General features: G+C 60.3%; 1 protein-coding gene and 1 long non-coding RNA gene across 3 annotated transcripts in view; one reads left to right on the forward strand and one right to left on the reverse strand.

Moving 5' to 3' along the window:
- ZC3H3 (zinc finger CCCH-type containing 3) overlaps positions 1-9,884 on the reverse strand; it is an 80,532-nt gene extending 70,648 nt beyond the window's left edge. For both annotated transcript variants that reach the window (XM_033842971.2, XM_033842970.2), the window contains exons 1-3: positions 9,732-9,884; positions 6,990-8,307; positions 5,618-5,814 (exon numbers count right to left, since the gene is read on the reverse strand). In XM_033842971.2, the coding sequence (XP_033698862.1) occupies positions 5,618-5,814; positions 6,990-8,307; positions 9,732-9,819 (1,603 nt within the window). In that variant the 5' untranslated portion in view covers positions 9,820-9,884. The remainder of the gene's footprint in view (positions 1-5,617; positions 5,815-6,989; positions 8,308-9,731) is intronic.
- LOC141276845 (uncharacterized) lies at positions 9,833-12,542 on the forward strand. The gene is made up of 2 exons (XR_012327094.1): positions 9,833-10,311; positions 11,230-12,542. It is a non-coding gene; the product is annotated as an uncharacterized lncRNA (long non-coding RNA).
- Positions 12,543-16,205: the final 3,663 nt, after the last annotated feature.

A 16,205-nucleotide genomic window follows, 5' to 3' on the forward strand; every position in this document is an offset into this window, starting at 1 on the left:
CTCTCCAAGTGACTGGGAGGAATCACGTGGCCTGTTGCTCCCAGGAAGCCCCCTAGCCTGGGGCCGAGTGTGCTGGGTGGGCTGCCAGCCCCCAACAACTGCAAGCGTCGTGCTGGGTAGGTGTGGACCAGGCAGCACCCTCTTTGCACACACGAAGCCTGTCACCTCAGGGCAGCCCGAGTCATGGCGCTGGGCCCGCTGTGGCCGGGGGAGAGGAGCCCCGGAGCTGGCCCCGAAGCCCCAGGTCTGCACTGGAAAGCCCACGTCCACACCGCGGGCTGTGACGACTAACTTCCGCAATCGAACGGGTGGCCAATCGGAAACCATCTTTGAGGTCTACGAAAAGTTCTCTTCTCTGCTGCCTTCTCTGGGGTCTGTCGGCACTGAGGCGGATCAAGTGGGGCCTCCGGCAGCCAAGGTGCGGTTATCCCCCCAGGGAGCACGGGGTGGGGTAGGGGTGTCACGTGGGGACCCCCAGGGACCACCTGCCCCACCCCCCAGCCAAAGTCTGACTCTAGGCCCAGGGAACTAGGTGGGAGGGTCAGACGGCTCGGCCAGAGAGGGCCGGTGGGGGGGCAGAGCGAGAGGAGGAGTCAGGCTGGAATCTTTGTAAGGTCAGGTCCCCAAGGCACGAGGCCACAGGCCTGCTGAACATGCAGTTTCGAATTCAATTAAAACGATTATCTGCTGTGTCAAATAAACTGTGTGCAGCATATATCGGGCGGCACTGTACACCTCGGGCTCATTATTCCCTGTTTCCTCCTGTTTACGCGCCCTCAAATTAAACTGCTGATAGTATGAGCCCAAATAAAAAATGAGCGCACCTTGTCCCGAGGAAATGGATTCTCCCTTCCCCTGGACCGGCGATTGCCAGGTTTTATATACTCTGCTCCTGGTGACATTAGTAATTCAATTTTCTTTTTATTAGCCCCCTTATCTGCTGAGCAATACAGTGGCAGAGCTGACCTCTTTCGCACGGGTAAATGTTTAAAATCTTTTCCCTGATTAATTTTGCTAGTTAAGAAAAAGAGGAGAAATGGCCCGGCTCTTAGCCATCACAATGAATAAAGCTTAATGTTGATTGTGATGGAATTTCTAATGCCAGGGAGATTGATTGAACGCGGCAATTACACTGCAATAGTAACTCAAGGGAGACGGGATCGCTTTCTCCTGGCCATAGCCTTTTGGTTATTTAAAACAATCCAATTTGCAAGGATAATTACGTATTAGTGTTTTATCTGCCACTTGAAATGAACAGGGGAGTTTCGATACTGGCCCAGCACTAGCAGGTTATTGCTGCAAATTACTTGATATCTGCTTTCTTTCACATAAAGAGGAAATTAGGCAATCAATTACCAGAAAAAGGTGGATGAAGAATAAGAGGGGCAAGTGCGCCCTCTGCTGGCCACCAGGCTGCACAGCCGGCCTGAAGTGGGGACCCCAGCCGGGGAAGCCCACCTCTCCCTCTCCCCCTCCTCAGCCCTCCTGGCCTCAGCAGCGAGGGCGTCCCAAAGGGGTCAGGTCTGACACAGCTCCAAGCGGAGGGCTGCATCTGGCACTAAAAGTCTGTGTGGGAAACAGGGCAGAGAAGCCTCAAAGCAAGTAGATGCAGAGACAGCCTCTGCCCCCATTCCCAGGGAGGCCCTGCCAGTGGCCCGTAGGTGGGGTCTGCACTTTCCAAGGGACGGGAGAGCATGCCCTGCACACGCGCACGCACGCACGCGCACACACACACACACACACACCCTGCTCAGGCCCACCAAGGGAGGGCGGGCAGGCAGAGCTGGGAAGCGGGAAGCCGGGTAGGCCTTTCGAGAGGAGGGGGCTGGGGGAGCCGTCAGCCCAGGGAAATGACCGCCACCTGTCCCGGCCTCACGACGCCGGCCCAGCACACTCGCCTCCGCCAGCACAAGCCTCTCCAGTGAGCTCCCTGCCGTCAGGTCCCAAGGAGGAGGACCTCACCCCTCGGCCTGTAGTTCAGTTGCCTCACCCGCAGTCTCATCCTGGCTGCTGCCCCTCCGGGACCGCTGGACATTCCTGGGGCCCCGACGCGGCCACCTTGTGTCCCTGAGCACACCCATGCAGGCCCAGGTGCCTCCACTGTCCCTCAGGGGCTTCCCAACAGAACCCCCTTTTCCTTGCTGTGGCCGAGCACCACTTCCCATCCCTGGTCCTGCCTGCCCTCTGGCCTCGGCCCCTCCCACCCTCCAGGACACCGGCCACACAGGACCAGTCTCTGCTCCTGGAACAGGCAAAGCTCAGCCTACCTGTGACTTCGCCTGCAGAGGTGTGCCCACGCACCCCTCTCCTCACGCAGGGCTCGGTTCAGATGTCACTCCTCAGAGACGTCCCCGCCGCCCACCCTCCCCGAAGCTCCCTGCAGCACTGCTGCCTGTCTCCTTTTCCTCAGAGTGCTTCTGCCACCTGAAAGCAACTTTTCTTTTCTTTTTTTTTTGGCCGCGCTGTGCAGCCTGTGGGATCTTAGTTCCCTCCGGGCCCCCAGCAGTGGAAGCGCTGAGTCCTAACCACTTGACCGACAAGGAATTCCCCTTGAAAGCAACTTTTCAGTCTGTTTACAAGCACCCGAGGAGCCGTTTGTGTCCAGCAACGCAGCACGGCCCCAGCACACACACACCCCAGGAGACAGCACACTGCCCTGCACAGCTGTGCAGGAAACGGGGAGGGGATGAGGGGGTGGAGGACAGAGGATGCATGGGGGGATGGACAAGTGGCTGAGTGAGGGGAAGCCTTCTGCAAGCCCTTCCCCCAACAGGACCCTCTCCCCTCCTGCAGGGCATTCTGTGCGTGGTTATCACACTGTCTATAACCATGAGCTGATTCATCTGCCTCCTAGTGGAGAGGAGCGTGAAGGCAGGGACTGTGGCAGCCCCACTGGCAGGTGCCAGAGTCCCCACCTGACAGCCCCACACCCAGCGGTGCCCTCAGCCTTTCTCCCCCTCCCACCGAATACCATGGCTGCCCTGCCAGCAGGCGGCAGCCACCACCGTCCCCAGCCTGCACCCCACTCTGCTCTAGGCCTACAAAGGGGCCAGGCTATTCACAAGTGCAGGTGCAGCTCCAGGGACGACACACGGCACCTCCTCTCCCACCTGGCCTGGTTACCGCATCTGCAGGCCCAGCGTCTGTGCCCCCGCCAGCCCCTCACCCCTCTGTCCACCCCGCGACCGGGTGAGCATCCCAGAACATCTCTGGCCCATGGCCCTGGGACGCTGCCCACAGGCCCCTACCCAGCTCTCCAGCTCCCCGGCCGCCCCTTGGCCAGTGGTTCCTGCAGCAAGGCTGCTGCCAGGCTGTTCCCGTGCCTGGGGCAGCCCTCACCCCAGCCCCCAAGCCGCACCAGAGCCCCCCGGCCTGGAGCCGGGAGAGAGGGCACCCAGGACCACCTGGCCGGCTGGTGGGAAAGCTTGGCTCTGCGAGGAGAGCTCCCGATGCCACTGCTGCCCACCCATCCGCAGAGGGCCCCTCGGTCCGTGGGTCCCCAGCCCACTCCTAGACCGCGTGGCGCTCCTTCCCTGGGGTGCCCACTGCACAGGCCAGCAGCAGCCTGCCTTGGGCCTGTCGACCCCCAGGCCAGACTCCTTGGAGGCAGGGGCAGCACAGGCCTGGCAGGGACAGAGTCAAGGCCAGTGTGCGTACCTGCATCAGGACTCAGCACCCCTGGGTGGCAGGAAGGGCGCCAAGAGGCCCAGGGCCCTGTCTGCCGCGACCATGCCACACTCAACACCTGCCCAGCAGGTGCTCCACACACACACCTGCTTCCAGGCCCAGCAAGGGGGCCCGACGCCCAGCAGACGCGCGCCAGATCCCCCAAGAGCTCTGCTGTCAGGAAGGGCCCAAGAAGGCAGGACAGGGCCTTAGGGCCTTCCCAGCACGCTGCCCCGGCTGGGACACTCCTCCCCCAAGCCACCTCCAACCACGTCCGTCAGTCAAGCCTCGCTGAAATACTACCTCCACAAGGGGCCCTACCTGGCCACCCCCTCTCTGTCGCCCCGACACCCTGCTAGTGGCAAGTCACGATGGGAATGTCTCAGCAGCTGGCCAGCTCGAATGCGGGCACCAGAGGGCAGGAGGGACCACCCCTGCCTTGGGTCTCCTGGACCCCCAGCACCTGGACCGCCCACTTCCCACAGCCGGCCCTGAGCACCACCGTCATGGCCTGCACGCTGCCATCCCGCGTGACACCTCATCTGTGGGGACAGATCTGTCTGCAACTTCTCTGCACACCCGACATCTCGGCCGGCTAAGACAACACCGTGACAGAGAGGATCTGAACAGGGGCCATGAGTCCCCACAGAGGCCCAGATGTCCACAGACACCACCTCCTGGCCTCTCCCCCAGCTGCCCCAAGAGGCCACCTGACCCCCCACCTGCCCTCAAGCTCCCTGGGGGCGCCCCCGCCACCAGTCTCTCGAAGCGAGGGGCATCTTCAACTCGTCCTCTCCGGTCAACCCGCGGCAGCCTAACCGCTGGTCACCTTCAACCTCTTCACTCCCAGCCAGTCCTGCAGCCAAGGCCCGCCCCCCAATCCAGCCACCTCGCAGGAACCAGGAACCACTAACGGGGCTCCCTCTGCTCTGTCACCTGGCGTGAAATCCACACTTGCCATGGCGCACGGGATACGGCCAAAGGAGAATGGGCGGGAGGCCGGCACCCTCCAGCCTCACTTCCCCACAGCCCTCTCGCCGCCCCGCTCGACCCTCTGCCTGGGACCCCATGGCCCACCCTCCCACGGCCGGCTAGGCGCAGATGCTCAGCACAGCCCAGGCACCAGCTCCTCCAGAAGCCTTCTTCGAAGACTCCCGGCCAGGCCAAGGACCACGCCCTCGGCTGGGCTCCCCAGGCACCAAGCGTAGCACAGTTTCTAGCGCACGAGGCCCCGGCTGGAGCGCCCAGCGCCGAGCCTGCCCGGCCCCAAACCCTGTCACCTCCAGATCTCATACGGGTCAGTCTAGAAGCCGCTGCCGCACGTTCACCCCGCCGCTCAGAGGGGCCACCTCAGGACCAGGCACCCAGGTGAAGCCTGGCTCTGCAGCCTCCCCAGAGCACTGCCATCGCAGCAGTGGGGAGCCAGCCTCCTGCGGGGGCCACGCCCACAGCACTCCCCGTTCTGTTCCTGGACTCCAGGGACTCATTAAGAGGGCAAAGCCGACCCCTCCCAGGCCAGCTCAGGCTTCCTGAAGAAAAGGCAGCGCCAGCAGGGAGGGGAGGGGTAGACCTGTGGCCCAGGCAGTGAGGAAAGGAGGGAGAGGCCCTGGGCGGCACAAGCCACGTCTCCTCCCACTTCAGGGCTGCGGGGCTGCCACCCTCTCATCTACCTTCCCGCTCCTCCTGCCAAGAGGGACTCGGCTGCACATACACAGAGGGATGTGCTGAATAGACCACCACATGCCTGCCTGGAAGCATCTCTCCGACCCAGAGTGCAGGGCACGGTACCCCGGTTCTTCTCCTTCTCCACTCACTAGCCCAGGCCACCCACTGCCCGCCAGGCTGAGCGCTCCTGGGCCAGGGCCCCACAATGCAAGGTGGACGGCGAAGGTGGGTTCCAACAGGGAGCAGAGCCGTCACAGGCCCAGGGAGCCCCTCCTCCTGGTCATACCTTCCTTGGTGGGGAGGTGGGCCCGGCCAGGAGGCAGGCAGCACAGCCGGTGCCTGCTGACCTGCATCAGGCCCTTGTTGGGCGTCTTCTTCAGCACAGGGCTGCTCTTCCCCCGGAGGGCCTGCCTCCGCCGCAGGCTGAACTGGCTCCTGGCCGTGGTAGCAGGTGGGGGGCTGCTCTTCTTGTCCCCAGGAAGGCTGCAGAGACAAAGAACAGACGGCTCCTAACAGGCTCCCCCAGCGAGTGGCTCACCTCCCACCCCTGCCCGCCCAGATCCCAGCAACATGGACTCAGCCCCCGGAGGGAACCAACCTCAGCAGCCGTCAGAAGGCTGCTCCCCACCCATCCCCCCACGCCACCCCCTCCTCCTCCCCGCCAGGGCCAGGCTCGCAGCCACAACCCTGGAGGATCCCAGAGCCAAGGCAGGCGGAGAGCGCAGGAGAGCAGCCTCGACCCCCACCCAGTGCTCCACGAGCACCTCCTGCACCGCCCCAGGCCAGATGAGCCCCCGCCTGGAGCTGGAGGAGAAGAAAAGCAGGCAGGCCTTGTACGGAGGAGGCGCTGCCACCAGCCTGGTGACCCCCTCCCCACACTGGCGGAAACAGAAAAAGTGAGGAGGGCAGGGAACCCGAGGAATCCAAGACAGCACCGATCGGGGAGGGCAGGGCCCAAGACCAGGTCAGACAGCAGGAAGGACCTCTGGAGTGGGACTTGCTGGGAGGTCAGCGAGTGTCACCACGTCTGACGGCAGAGGCAGGCCCTCTGCCCTTGCCACTGGCAGCCACCACAATTAAGTCCCTGACCCCAGACGGAGCACTGGGCCATGACACCGTCCTCGAGCCTCCTCTAGACCCGAGAGGACAGAGGGCGGGGAAGGTGACATGGGTTCAGTGAGGCCGTGACTCACCCTGTCACCCGGCCATCAAGGGGCAGCATTCCTCCCCGGTGGAAAGGCGACCCCCTCCCACAGAGACACTGCGCCCTGGGTTTGCTTGCCCTGCTCCTGGCCTGGGCACAAAACCTGCAGGCCCAGAACAGAAACCACCCAGCAGTCTCTGGTCTCTTGCCCACAGGAGAAAGGGTGGGATGCTGCCACCACCTCCACCTGTCCCCACCTGGCTGGGGGCCCCAGGCCAGCCCCCAGCCAGGTTGAGCCCTGTCACTCAGCTGTAAGAGACAGCAGTGACCCTGGCCTCATTCCTACTGACTATGGTGACACCACCACAGGCAAAGCTCCGCGCTCAGGCCCCGTCAGGGGTGATGCTTCCTCTCCACCTCCCACACCCCTGCGGGCGGGCCCTCCCACCTGCTCTGCATACAAGGCGGAACCTGCCTGGCCAGACAGGGCCGGGGGCGGGGCAGGGACACACACCTAGCACTCCCCCGCCTCCGGATGATCTTGGTGCGGCTCTTCACTTTGTAAGCCGAGAGCGGGGTCTCACTGAAGAGGGGCTTCAAGCTGCTGGGTCCCACTGCTGGTCTGTCCCGTGGGGGGAACCTAGATGGGACTGGGGAGAGCTGGGAGGCATGGTCCTTGCTGCCGGCCTCTGACTGCCAACGGAAGGAGGAGGCCGAGGAGGCCAAGGGGCTGGAGGCCTTCCACTTGTACTTGCTCGGGGAGGCCCCAGGCACGGAGGCTGCGGCCGACCTCCTGGGCTTGGCATCCAGGTCGCCTCTGAGCTGCGGCTTCTCCGTTCGTTCCGCTGCAGAAAAGGGGGCCTTGCACACATTCTCCGCCACTGCTCTGGGACTGAGGGCCCTCCGAGGGGCCCGGGGACTCTTCGCCGAGGCAGCCACCCATTTGTAGTTGTTTTGCCGGAACTTGTTGCTTCGACAGGACACCAGCAGCAAGGGCTCCCGGGTCTGCCTGGGTCCAGCAGCAGGTCTAGCTGGGCCTGCCACCAGGCCAGAGGCAGCTGACTGATCTGCATGGCCGGCGTTCGCTCTCCCGTCCCCAAGGAGCTGTGTGCCGCAGTTGGCCGCAGGTTGTGAGCCCACCTTCCGGCCCAGGGCCGTGCCGCCCCGCTGGGGCGGGCTGGAGGGCGGGAAGCGGGCCCTGGCCGCAACTGCGCTCTCACCGACCATCCGCCGGGGCTCCGAGGGGCTGCTGCTCACAGTACTCATCGACTTCACCACCCGGGGCTTGCCAGGCTCCTTCTGGCAGACCAGAAGGGGGTCCTCCTCACTGCAGCTCCCCTTAGCTCTTCCTGGCCTCGAGGGCTGCTGCTGCCCACCGGGAAGCTCACCCTCACCTTCCTGAGGCCTGTGGTTGCTCCAGGGGGCATCCCCGTATTCTTCCAAGGAGCCCCGCAGGACCCCTGCAGTGCCAGCTGAGCCCGGCTTTGACGGTGGTTTGACATTGATGACCATGTTCTGAGCCGGACTGAGCTGGACCTGCCTCTCCAGGATGTACTGCTGGGGCTCGGGACCCTGGCTGCCCCCAGCCCCAAGGGGCGGCTGCGCAGCACAGTCGCCGGGTGGGTCCGAGGATCCCAAGGGCCGATTCACAAGGGAGTATTTCTTGCGCCACACGGGCCCATGGTTCGGGGAGAAGCCCCTCCGGCTCAGACGAGGGCAGCGAGCACTGAAGGCCCTGCCGCTGCTGTAAGCGGGCGGCTGCCACTGGGAAGCGGCGGAGGTGCCTGGGGCAGAGGCATTGCCATGGAGGTTTTTGTAGTCATCGATCAGACCTGAGGAGACAGGAGCACAAGCCCCATTAACCGGAGGGTGAGTAAAATCAGTGAGAATTCCCTGGAGGGGCATCAGCTGACCAAACACCCCGCAGACCCCGGTGGATCCTGTCACGTCCCAGTGCAGGAGGGGCAGCTGCCAGTGCGTGAGAACCACTGAAAGTCAGCCCAAATTCCCTAGGCCAATCTTCTCCATAAGTCTTTTCCCGTCAGTTCTATTTCAATCCTATTTCTAGTTGCTTATCCTTAAAATGTATCCCTGTGGCATATTCCCTATTCTCCAGGAATATTATGCTAGGTTCACAATCCTTTGAGAAGAAGTGTCACTCAGTATGAAAAGACCAGCAAGGCCCTATGCTGTAATGCCTCAAGAGACATGGAGGCCCTCTGGCTTGCCCACAGATAGAAAGGGAGCAGGGCTGCACCTCAATGAGCTCCCTGCCTGGCACACAAGGCAGTGAGGGTGAGGTAAGTGACACCCCTGGGTACTCCACACTTGACAAGAATGTCACACCATCCTCCCCTGAGGAGAGGAGAGGCCTAATCATCGGGAATCGCAGTGCAGTGGACCGCCACGGGGCCTTGCCAAGGAAGCCCCTGGACAGCTGTGCCCGTGCAGGTGGGGCACAGGCCTCGGCTGAAACAACCCAAGCTGTTACAACTCAGCCAACAAGCCCCACCGTTACAACGCTCCCCCACCATATGTCCCGCCCCCAGGCCCAAAGAGAGCCAGGTCCAGACCTGGTGACACCTCAGGGCAGATATGATGGAAGGCCAGGAAGTGCCTGGAAGGTGGGCTCAGCCCACCTGAACTCTCCCCCATACACACTTTCCAAGTCCTTAAGTCTTCTCTTTGTGGGAATAACTTTACAAGGGGAATTTTTTTTTTTAAGTATAGCAAACCACATTAGGTCTAAAAATGGAAAAGTTTGGAAACTGAAGACTGGGGAGTCTGGGCCGGGAATATCACGGAGAGTGTGACTGTACGGACGGAAGGAGCGTCAAAACGGGCTGTCCAGGGAAGAAACACACACCTGGCCCCGAGCGGGCTTTGCCACTGTCGGGCGCGGGGAGCGAGGGAGCGCCCAGGGGGCGCCGAGTACGTGCCCGCGCGTGGGGGTGGGGGGCCCCCTCCCGCCCGCCGGTTACTAAGCGACCGCCCCGCCGCCACCAGCCGCAGCGCCGGAAACGCTCGCACCCTCCGTCGAAACCCGAGCTGGAGGTGACCCAGGCCAGTCGGGACGCCCCTCCGGGTCCCCTAGACCCAGCCCGACCCCACCTACCTCCCCACCCGACCGGACCTAGCCGCCGAGACCGCGGGCGGAAAGCCACCCCCTTAGGGGAGGCGGGCAGGGGCCCGCTGTGAAGAGAAGGGGAAGAAAGGGACGCGCGACCCGGGCCCGACCCGACCTGACCTGACCCACCCTGCAGGAGACGGATCTGCCGCCGTAATTGCTCCTTTTCCTCCATCTCCAGAGTCCGCGACGCCCGGCCAGGCCCCCGCGACGTCATCGCCGCGCGACCGTTTCCCCGCGGGCTGGGCGGAGCGCGGGGAGGTGCCGAGACTGCGCACTGAGGCGAGGCCTGGGCGACTGCCGGGCCGCGGGGAGGGGGAGCAGAAGAGATGAGCCCGTCGCCCTGGCAACGGCTGGAGAGGCGGGGTCACGCATGCGCAGAGCTGGGGGGTCGCGTCACTACGGAGCGCCGGGAAGTGGACTCACCGCTCGTGTGAAGGGGGCGCTGCGGTAGGTGGTCGCCGCCCTGGAGCGCTCTGGCCGCGTTCTTCGCCAAGAACTCTCGTTCCTTGCGGGACTGGGCGAGGGCCGAATTCCAGACCCCACCCCAGCGGCGACCTGGTGGGATGAGGGCCCAAGAGACTCTATTGTTGCGCGGGCCAGGACAGGAGAAGAAACGTCCAAGATCGAAGAGGCCCTACAGAGACGTGTTAAACCTCTGAAAACTTGAAAGATTTTGGTGTATCAGTGGAAACAAGTATAAAACCAGGTGTGTAAATCCCTCGATAGAGCTGGGGCGTGTAAAATGGTATGGCCGCTGTGGAAAACAGTCTGGTGTTTCCTCAGAAAGTTAAAAACAGAATTAGGGTTTGTCCCAGCACTTCCACTTCCGGGTATATACCCTGAAGAAGTGAGAACTCAAACATGTGCCAGTGTGGGATGGAGCATTATTCGCAGTAACCAAAAGGTGGAAATAGCCCAAGTGTCCATGAGGATGGATGGATAAACGGTGTATATCCGTACAATGGAACAGGATTTAGCCTTGAAAAGGAATGTAGTACTGATCCATGCTACGGCATAAATGAACCTCAGAAACATTACGCTAAATGAAGTAAGCCAGTCACAAAAGGACAAATACGGCAAAATTCCACTTATATGACATAGCTAGAATAGGGAAATTTATAGAGACAGAAAGTAGATCAGAGGTTACCAAGGGCTGAGGGGAGGAGGAATGGGGAATTAATGCTTTTTGGGTAGAGTCTATGTTTGGAGCGATGAAAAAGTTTCGGAAACAAGCAGTGGTGATGGTTGCACAACATTGTGAATGTACTTAATGCCACTGAAGTGGACACTTTAAAATGATTATATAACAATTTTTATATATTTACCACAATAAAAAAAAAAGTGGACAGAATGTGTCTGCACAGACCTGAAAAATAGGAAATGTTAAAGGAAATTCTTCGAGCTGAAGGGAAATGATACAATATGGAGACAGAGCTACATGAAGAAAGAGGACAGGAAACGGGAAATATGTTAGTAATTTTTTTAAATTCTCATTTCTTATTTTCTCTAAAAGACAAATAGATACAGCAAAAATAATAAAAACGTATTGTGGGTTTATAACATACGTAGAGGTAAAACATATGGCACCAATGATTCAAGGGGCCACGTGCTCTGTCTCCTGCAGGTGAGGATGCAGCCCACAGCCTCTTAGGTCAGCACCTGAACCCACCTTAGGGAGTCAATGTTAACTCCACTCAACATGCAGCAGCGGGCACCCTGGGATTTCTTTGGCGGAGGCGGCCCCAGGCTAGGAAGACCAGACAATAGAATGGCCCCTGCACTCAGGCTGCGAGATGGGGTGAGCCACAGGTCGTGCCCCACCAGCTGAACACTGTAAGACCCTTAGGCCTTGGCCGAACTCTGAGGGCAGGGTAGGGGAGTTCTCGTGGAATGACGGAATTTCCCACCAGGGATCTTGAAAAGCACTTCTTCGGACTTGCCCTGTCTTGCTTCTCTTGAGAATCCTGCAGCCATCACCTTATGAATGAGCCAGGGCTGGCCTGATGGAGGATGGACAACACATGCCTAGTTAATACCGCTGACCCTCTTGACAGCCAGCCGTCTGCCAAACAATGAGGCCAGTGGTTGCCAGCTAGCCACAGAATCGATGAAGCCAGGTGATACCATGTGGAGCAGAGATGAGCCTAAATGTCATAATTTAGGGCACCTCACGTGATTATGAGCAAACCAGGGGGTGTTTGTGTCACTAGGTTTTGGGGTGACTTATTAGCACACACTGACGGATTCATGGGTCTAGCGCTGAACTTGTCTTCTGTGCCCGACAAGCTCTCTGCTCCTGGACTTCAGTCCTGGGGTGGTGGAGCGGAGAGCCCAGCCACTTGCTGAGAGGAGGCAAGGTTTGTGGGTTTGTCTCCTGGAGTTGTGAAAGTGTAAGTGGGATGTAAGTGCTGTCACGATTAACTCCTTAAAACTGACCTTGACAGTTACACTTAAAACTCTGATGCCCATCAAGCTGGCACCGATTAAAGCAGCCTGCCTTCAGTGTTCGGGGCGAGGGCAAGAGACTCCACTGTTCACTTTTTGGATGTTGGCACAGCCTTTCTGAAGGACAATTTGCAACACGTGCCAAGACCCTGAATACCGTGTGAGGAATTTCACTTTTCAGAATCCCCCCAAAAGAGATAATGAAACACGTGCAAGGCCTTATGAACAAAAATATCAGGTGCTGGGGGGAAAGGGATGGGGAGGGATAAATTAGGAGTTTGGGATTAGCAGATACAAACTACTGTATATAAAATAGATAGCAAGGTCTTACTGTACAGCACAGGGAACTGTATTCAATATCCTGTAAAAAACCATAATGGGAAGGAATATGAAAATACATATGCATGTATAACTGAATCACTTTGCTGTATACCAAAAACTAATAGAACATTATAGATCAACTATACGTCAATAAAAATTAAAAATTTTAAAGTCAGGTGCTGAGTTCTTTACATGGAACAAAAATATTGAGCATGTTTATAGCCCATTACAGTGTGCCAGGCCCCCCCCCCTTTTTTTTTTAAAGCACAGGTCTGTGTTTGTTTGTTTACTTATTTATTTATTTGGGCTGCGCAGGCTCTTTGTTGCAGGCTTGTCTCTAGTTGCAGCACATGGGTTTAGTTGCGCGGCGGCATGTGGGATCTTAGTTCCCTGATCAGGGATCGAACCCACGTTCCCTGCATTGGAAGGCAGATTCTTAACCAGTGGACCAGCAAGAAAGTCCCTAGGCCCCATTCTAGTGTTAACACACATTAATGCATTGAGTCTTCACAACAACCCTGTCGTTTCCAACTTAAGGATGAGGAGACCAACACAAAGGGGGTCAATCTCCCATCCCAAATCACACGGTAGCCTCACCCTCCCCAGACTCCTGCGCGTCCTGGGCCGACTACTTCCAGGCCATCTCTCTCCTCCAGCGGTCTCTTCTTGCTGGCTGCCCACTCTCCGAGTGATCTCTTCTCTGCCAATCCTCTGTCTTCCCCGCAGTGGACCTTCCCATAGGGCTGCCCAGGTGCAGGTCTGGGGCCATAAAAAGGACTCCATTACTGGCATTCAGCAAACAAGTGCTGAGGAACAGACATACCTGTTGCTGGAAGGCCATTTCCATGGACTTCTCCCTCTCTCCCCTCACAAGGGAGTTGTCTCCCACCGCCACCCCTCACCTCCCTCTGCTCTCCTTCCTTCTCCCACACCCAGCTTCCTGCTCTTTTCACCACCCTAGCCCAAGCAGCCTTCCTGAGCCGCACGCTGTTCCCCCGGCCACCCCACCCACATCTGCCCTTGGCCTTGCACACCCCCCTTCTCTCCAGCCCCACCACATAAGGCTACCCCAGGCACCAGCCTCTCTGAAGGGGGTGGGAGAGTAGGAAAGCAATGCAGCTGTACCGAATGCACTTTTACCAGGGCGCGAGCACAAAATGTCAAATCCTTCCTGAGCTTGTTACCTGTCTCCTTGTTCTGTGGCCTGCAAAAGTATCTGCGTCCCCCCTCCACCAACCCAGCCTGCACCTCCCTTGGGGAATGTCCCCCTCCTGCCATCTCCTTCCCTCCAGGAGGTCTGCATGCGATGGAAGTCAGGCACCCTGACTCACCGGGCCCTCACGTGGGAACAGGTGCTTGGCTGGCTGGGACCGCTACCCCATGGATACCTCCTTGCCTTTTATCCCAGAGGGAGAGAGGCAGGAAGTGAGTGTAGAAGAGAACTACCATTGAGGGCTCTGTGGGTCCCTCCTTCATCCCAGCCTCCAATCCCCCACTTGACCCCCCACCCTCACGGCAAAGCATGAGCCTCAGAACCAGATCCTCTTGGGAAAAAAGTTGATTAATCTACTGTTTCCTAGATGGCAGCATTTCCACGAGGCTCTCAGGGACCACGGTGGATGGATGGTGTGAATCTCACCTCCACAATTTCCCACATGCCCTAGTACTGGGCAAGCCTAACTAGGTGGAAGAGACACCCCCCCCCCCCAGCCCAGCAATGCCTGGATCCCAGCAGTAAGAGCCCCCTGCAGCTGGGGCAAAGTGAAGTGAGGCTCAGAGCGTCGGAAACAAGAGCCGCTTCCCTCTGCAGAGGACCAGTTGGAGTGGGGCAGGGTTCTGAGCCGCTCCCCCGACCCCTGTCAGCAGAAAGTGCCGAGCCAGGCAGGATGCCGCAGGCCTCCGGACCGAGGACCAAAAGGAAACAAGACAGGAGGGCCGCGCGGGGGAGGGGCGGCTGGAGGCGGGGCGTGGGCGAAGGGAACCGCTAGTCACCCGCGCCGGCCCCCAGGACGCACCGTGAGCCTCCGCTGATCCTGACCTGCGGGGAGTAGTTTCCTCGCCTGCCTCTCCCCCACCCAGTTCTGCCGCCCCTTCCTGAGGCCTATGCCCCTCCTGACTCCCGGGGCGCCCCTGGATCCGAGACCGCCTTGCTCTGGGGCCGCCCCGTCGCCCAGCGATCCGCCGAGCGTTGATTGAGCGCCTGCTGGACAGGCCCTGCTGACCGGCGGTCCGAGCCGCCGCCGAGGGTCCGGGCCCGCAAGGGGGGGCGGGGGCGGCGAGCGGGAGGGAAGCCCCGGGGGGACTCAACTCCCAAAGGAAAGGACTCCTGGGACTTCAGTGCGTCTGGCAGCCTCTCGGCCCCTCGCTCCGCGTTCGTTCACTCCCGGCCAAGCGGCTCTCGGGCACACGGGGCCCTCCGGGGCGCCTCTTGCCCGCGCGGGCTCCTGGGGGCGCGGCAGCGCGGGCCGCGGCTGCCGACATCCTGGGCGCCGACTTCCGGCACCCTGGGAACCCCCAAAGTGTCACTGGGAGGCGGGCACAGGGTGGAGCCAGCCCCCTGAGCTGCACCACCCACATCGCAGACCCAGATGAGCCCGAGGCCCACAGCTCCCCCTACCCCTCCCTGGACCCTGGCCGTCCCTGATGCCCGATGGCCGGGGCTGGGTGGGTTCCTCGGGCCGACTACCCCCTAGCCCCGTCTCATGCTGTCCTGGCCTCCACTGTCCCTGCCTGGAGGACAGTGGACACCCTCAGGCCTCCTCTCCCTAAGCCCACTCTGCCATGTCCTCTGAGGTGTCCCAACCGCTGCCTCCAAAGGGCTGTCCTGGTTATCTTCTGTCCTTGTTCCTCCCAGGGGCTCGGCCCTTCCAGGGTAGAGGCTGTGGCCTCCACTGCCCAGTTCCCAGCAGTGCCTGGCCAGCCCTGCCCCTCACCGGGTGGGTGGAGGCATCGGATTGCGGTGGGCTTCCTCTTCCTTAGAACTCTCCCAGAGGTGCTAACTCTTCCCCGCACACAGCCAGAAGCCCCCTCCCAGGCTCCCATCCCTGGTCACGGTTCTCCCCCCAGGGCGCGGTGTCCTAGCTGGCTCTGGACCCCCAGGGTCTGCCCAGACGTTGCGCAGGGAGGCCTCACCCACCCCCATATCAGAGTGGCTGTGAGGAAGACGGGAGGTTGCCCCAGACTTCCTGGCCCTGGAAATGTCCGAGTGCTCCCCAGGCCTCCAAATGGGGAGGGGGAGGGGGTGCAGGGCCAGCCCCAGCCACCTTCCTTCTGCTTTTTCTCCCCAGTGGACTCACTTCCTGTCATCTCAGGCTGACTCTGCCCTCAGGAGCCTAGGGACACAACCACTCACCAAGCCCAGTGCCTCTTGTTTAGGTTATTGCCAGAGAACTGAACATGTGAACGAGGAGTTGCTGCAGCGATGCCCTGTCCATGCTTCATTCAGCCCCGGGTCATTGCAACATTCCAAAACACCCCCCCAGGAAGTCACTTTCCCTGCACTGGCATCGGGCCGCTGCCAGCGGCTCTACCTGGAGGGGCCCTTGTCCCGTTCACGGCCAGAGCCCTCATCTGCAGGAGCACGTGGCGCCAGGTGCTGATAAACACTCATGGCTCGAATTAGTGCATGTGGCGGAGCCTTCGGGGTGAGTCTCAGGCCAGCCAACTGGCAGGGGCCCTGGTGCGGGCTCCAGAGTGTCACAGGGCCCAGAGGCAGGATGTGGCGGTGGAGCGGTGGAGAAAAGGGGGCATGGGGCTCCTGGCTGCCTTGCACTGGACATGATCCGCAAGCAGCCCAAGAGAGTAAGGGTGTTGAGAACCTGAGACAGGCCTGGC

The sequence above is a fragment of the Tursiops truncatus genome, chromosome 17 (genome assembly GCF_011762595.2).
Source record: "Tursiops truncatus isolate mTurTru1 chromosome 17, mTurTru1.mat.Y, whole genome shotgun sequence".
Classification (NCBI taxonomy): Eukaryota; Metazoa; Chordata; class Mammalia; order Artiodactyla; family Delphinidae; genus Tursiops; species Tursiops truncatus.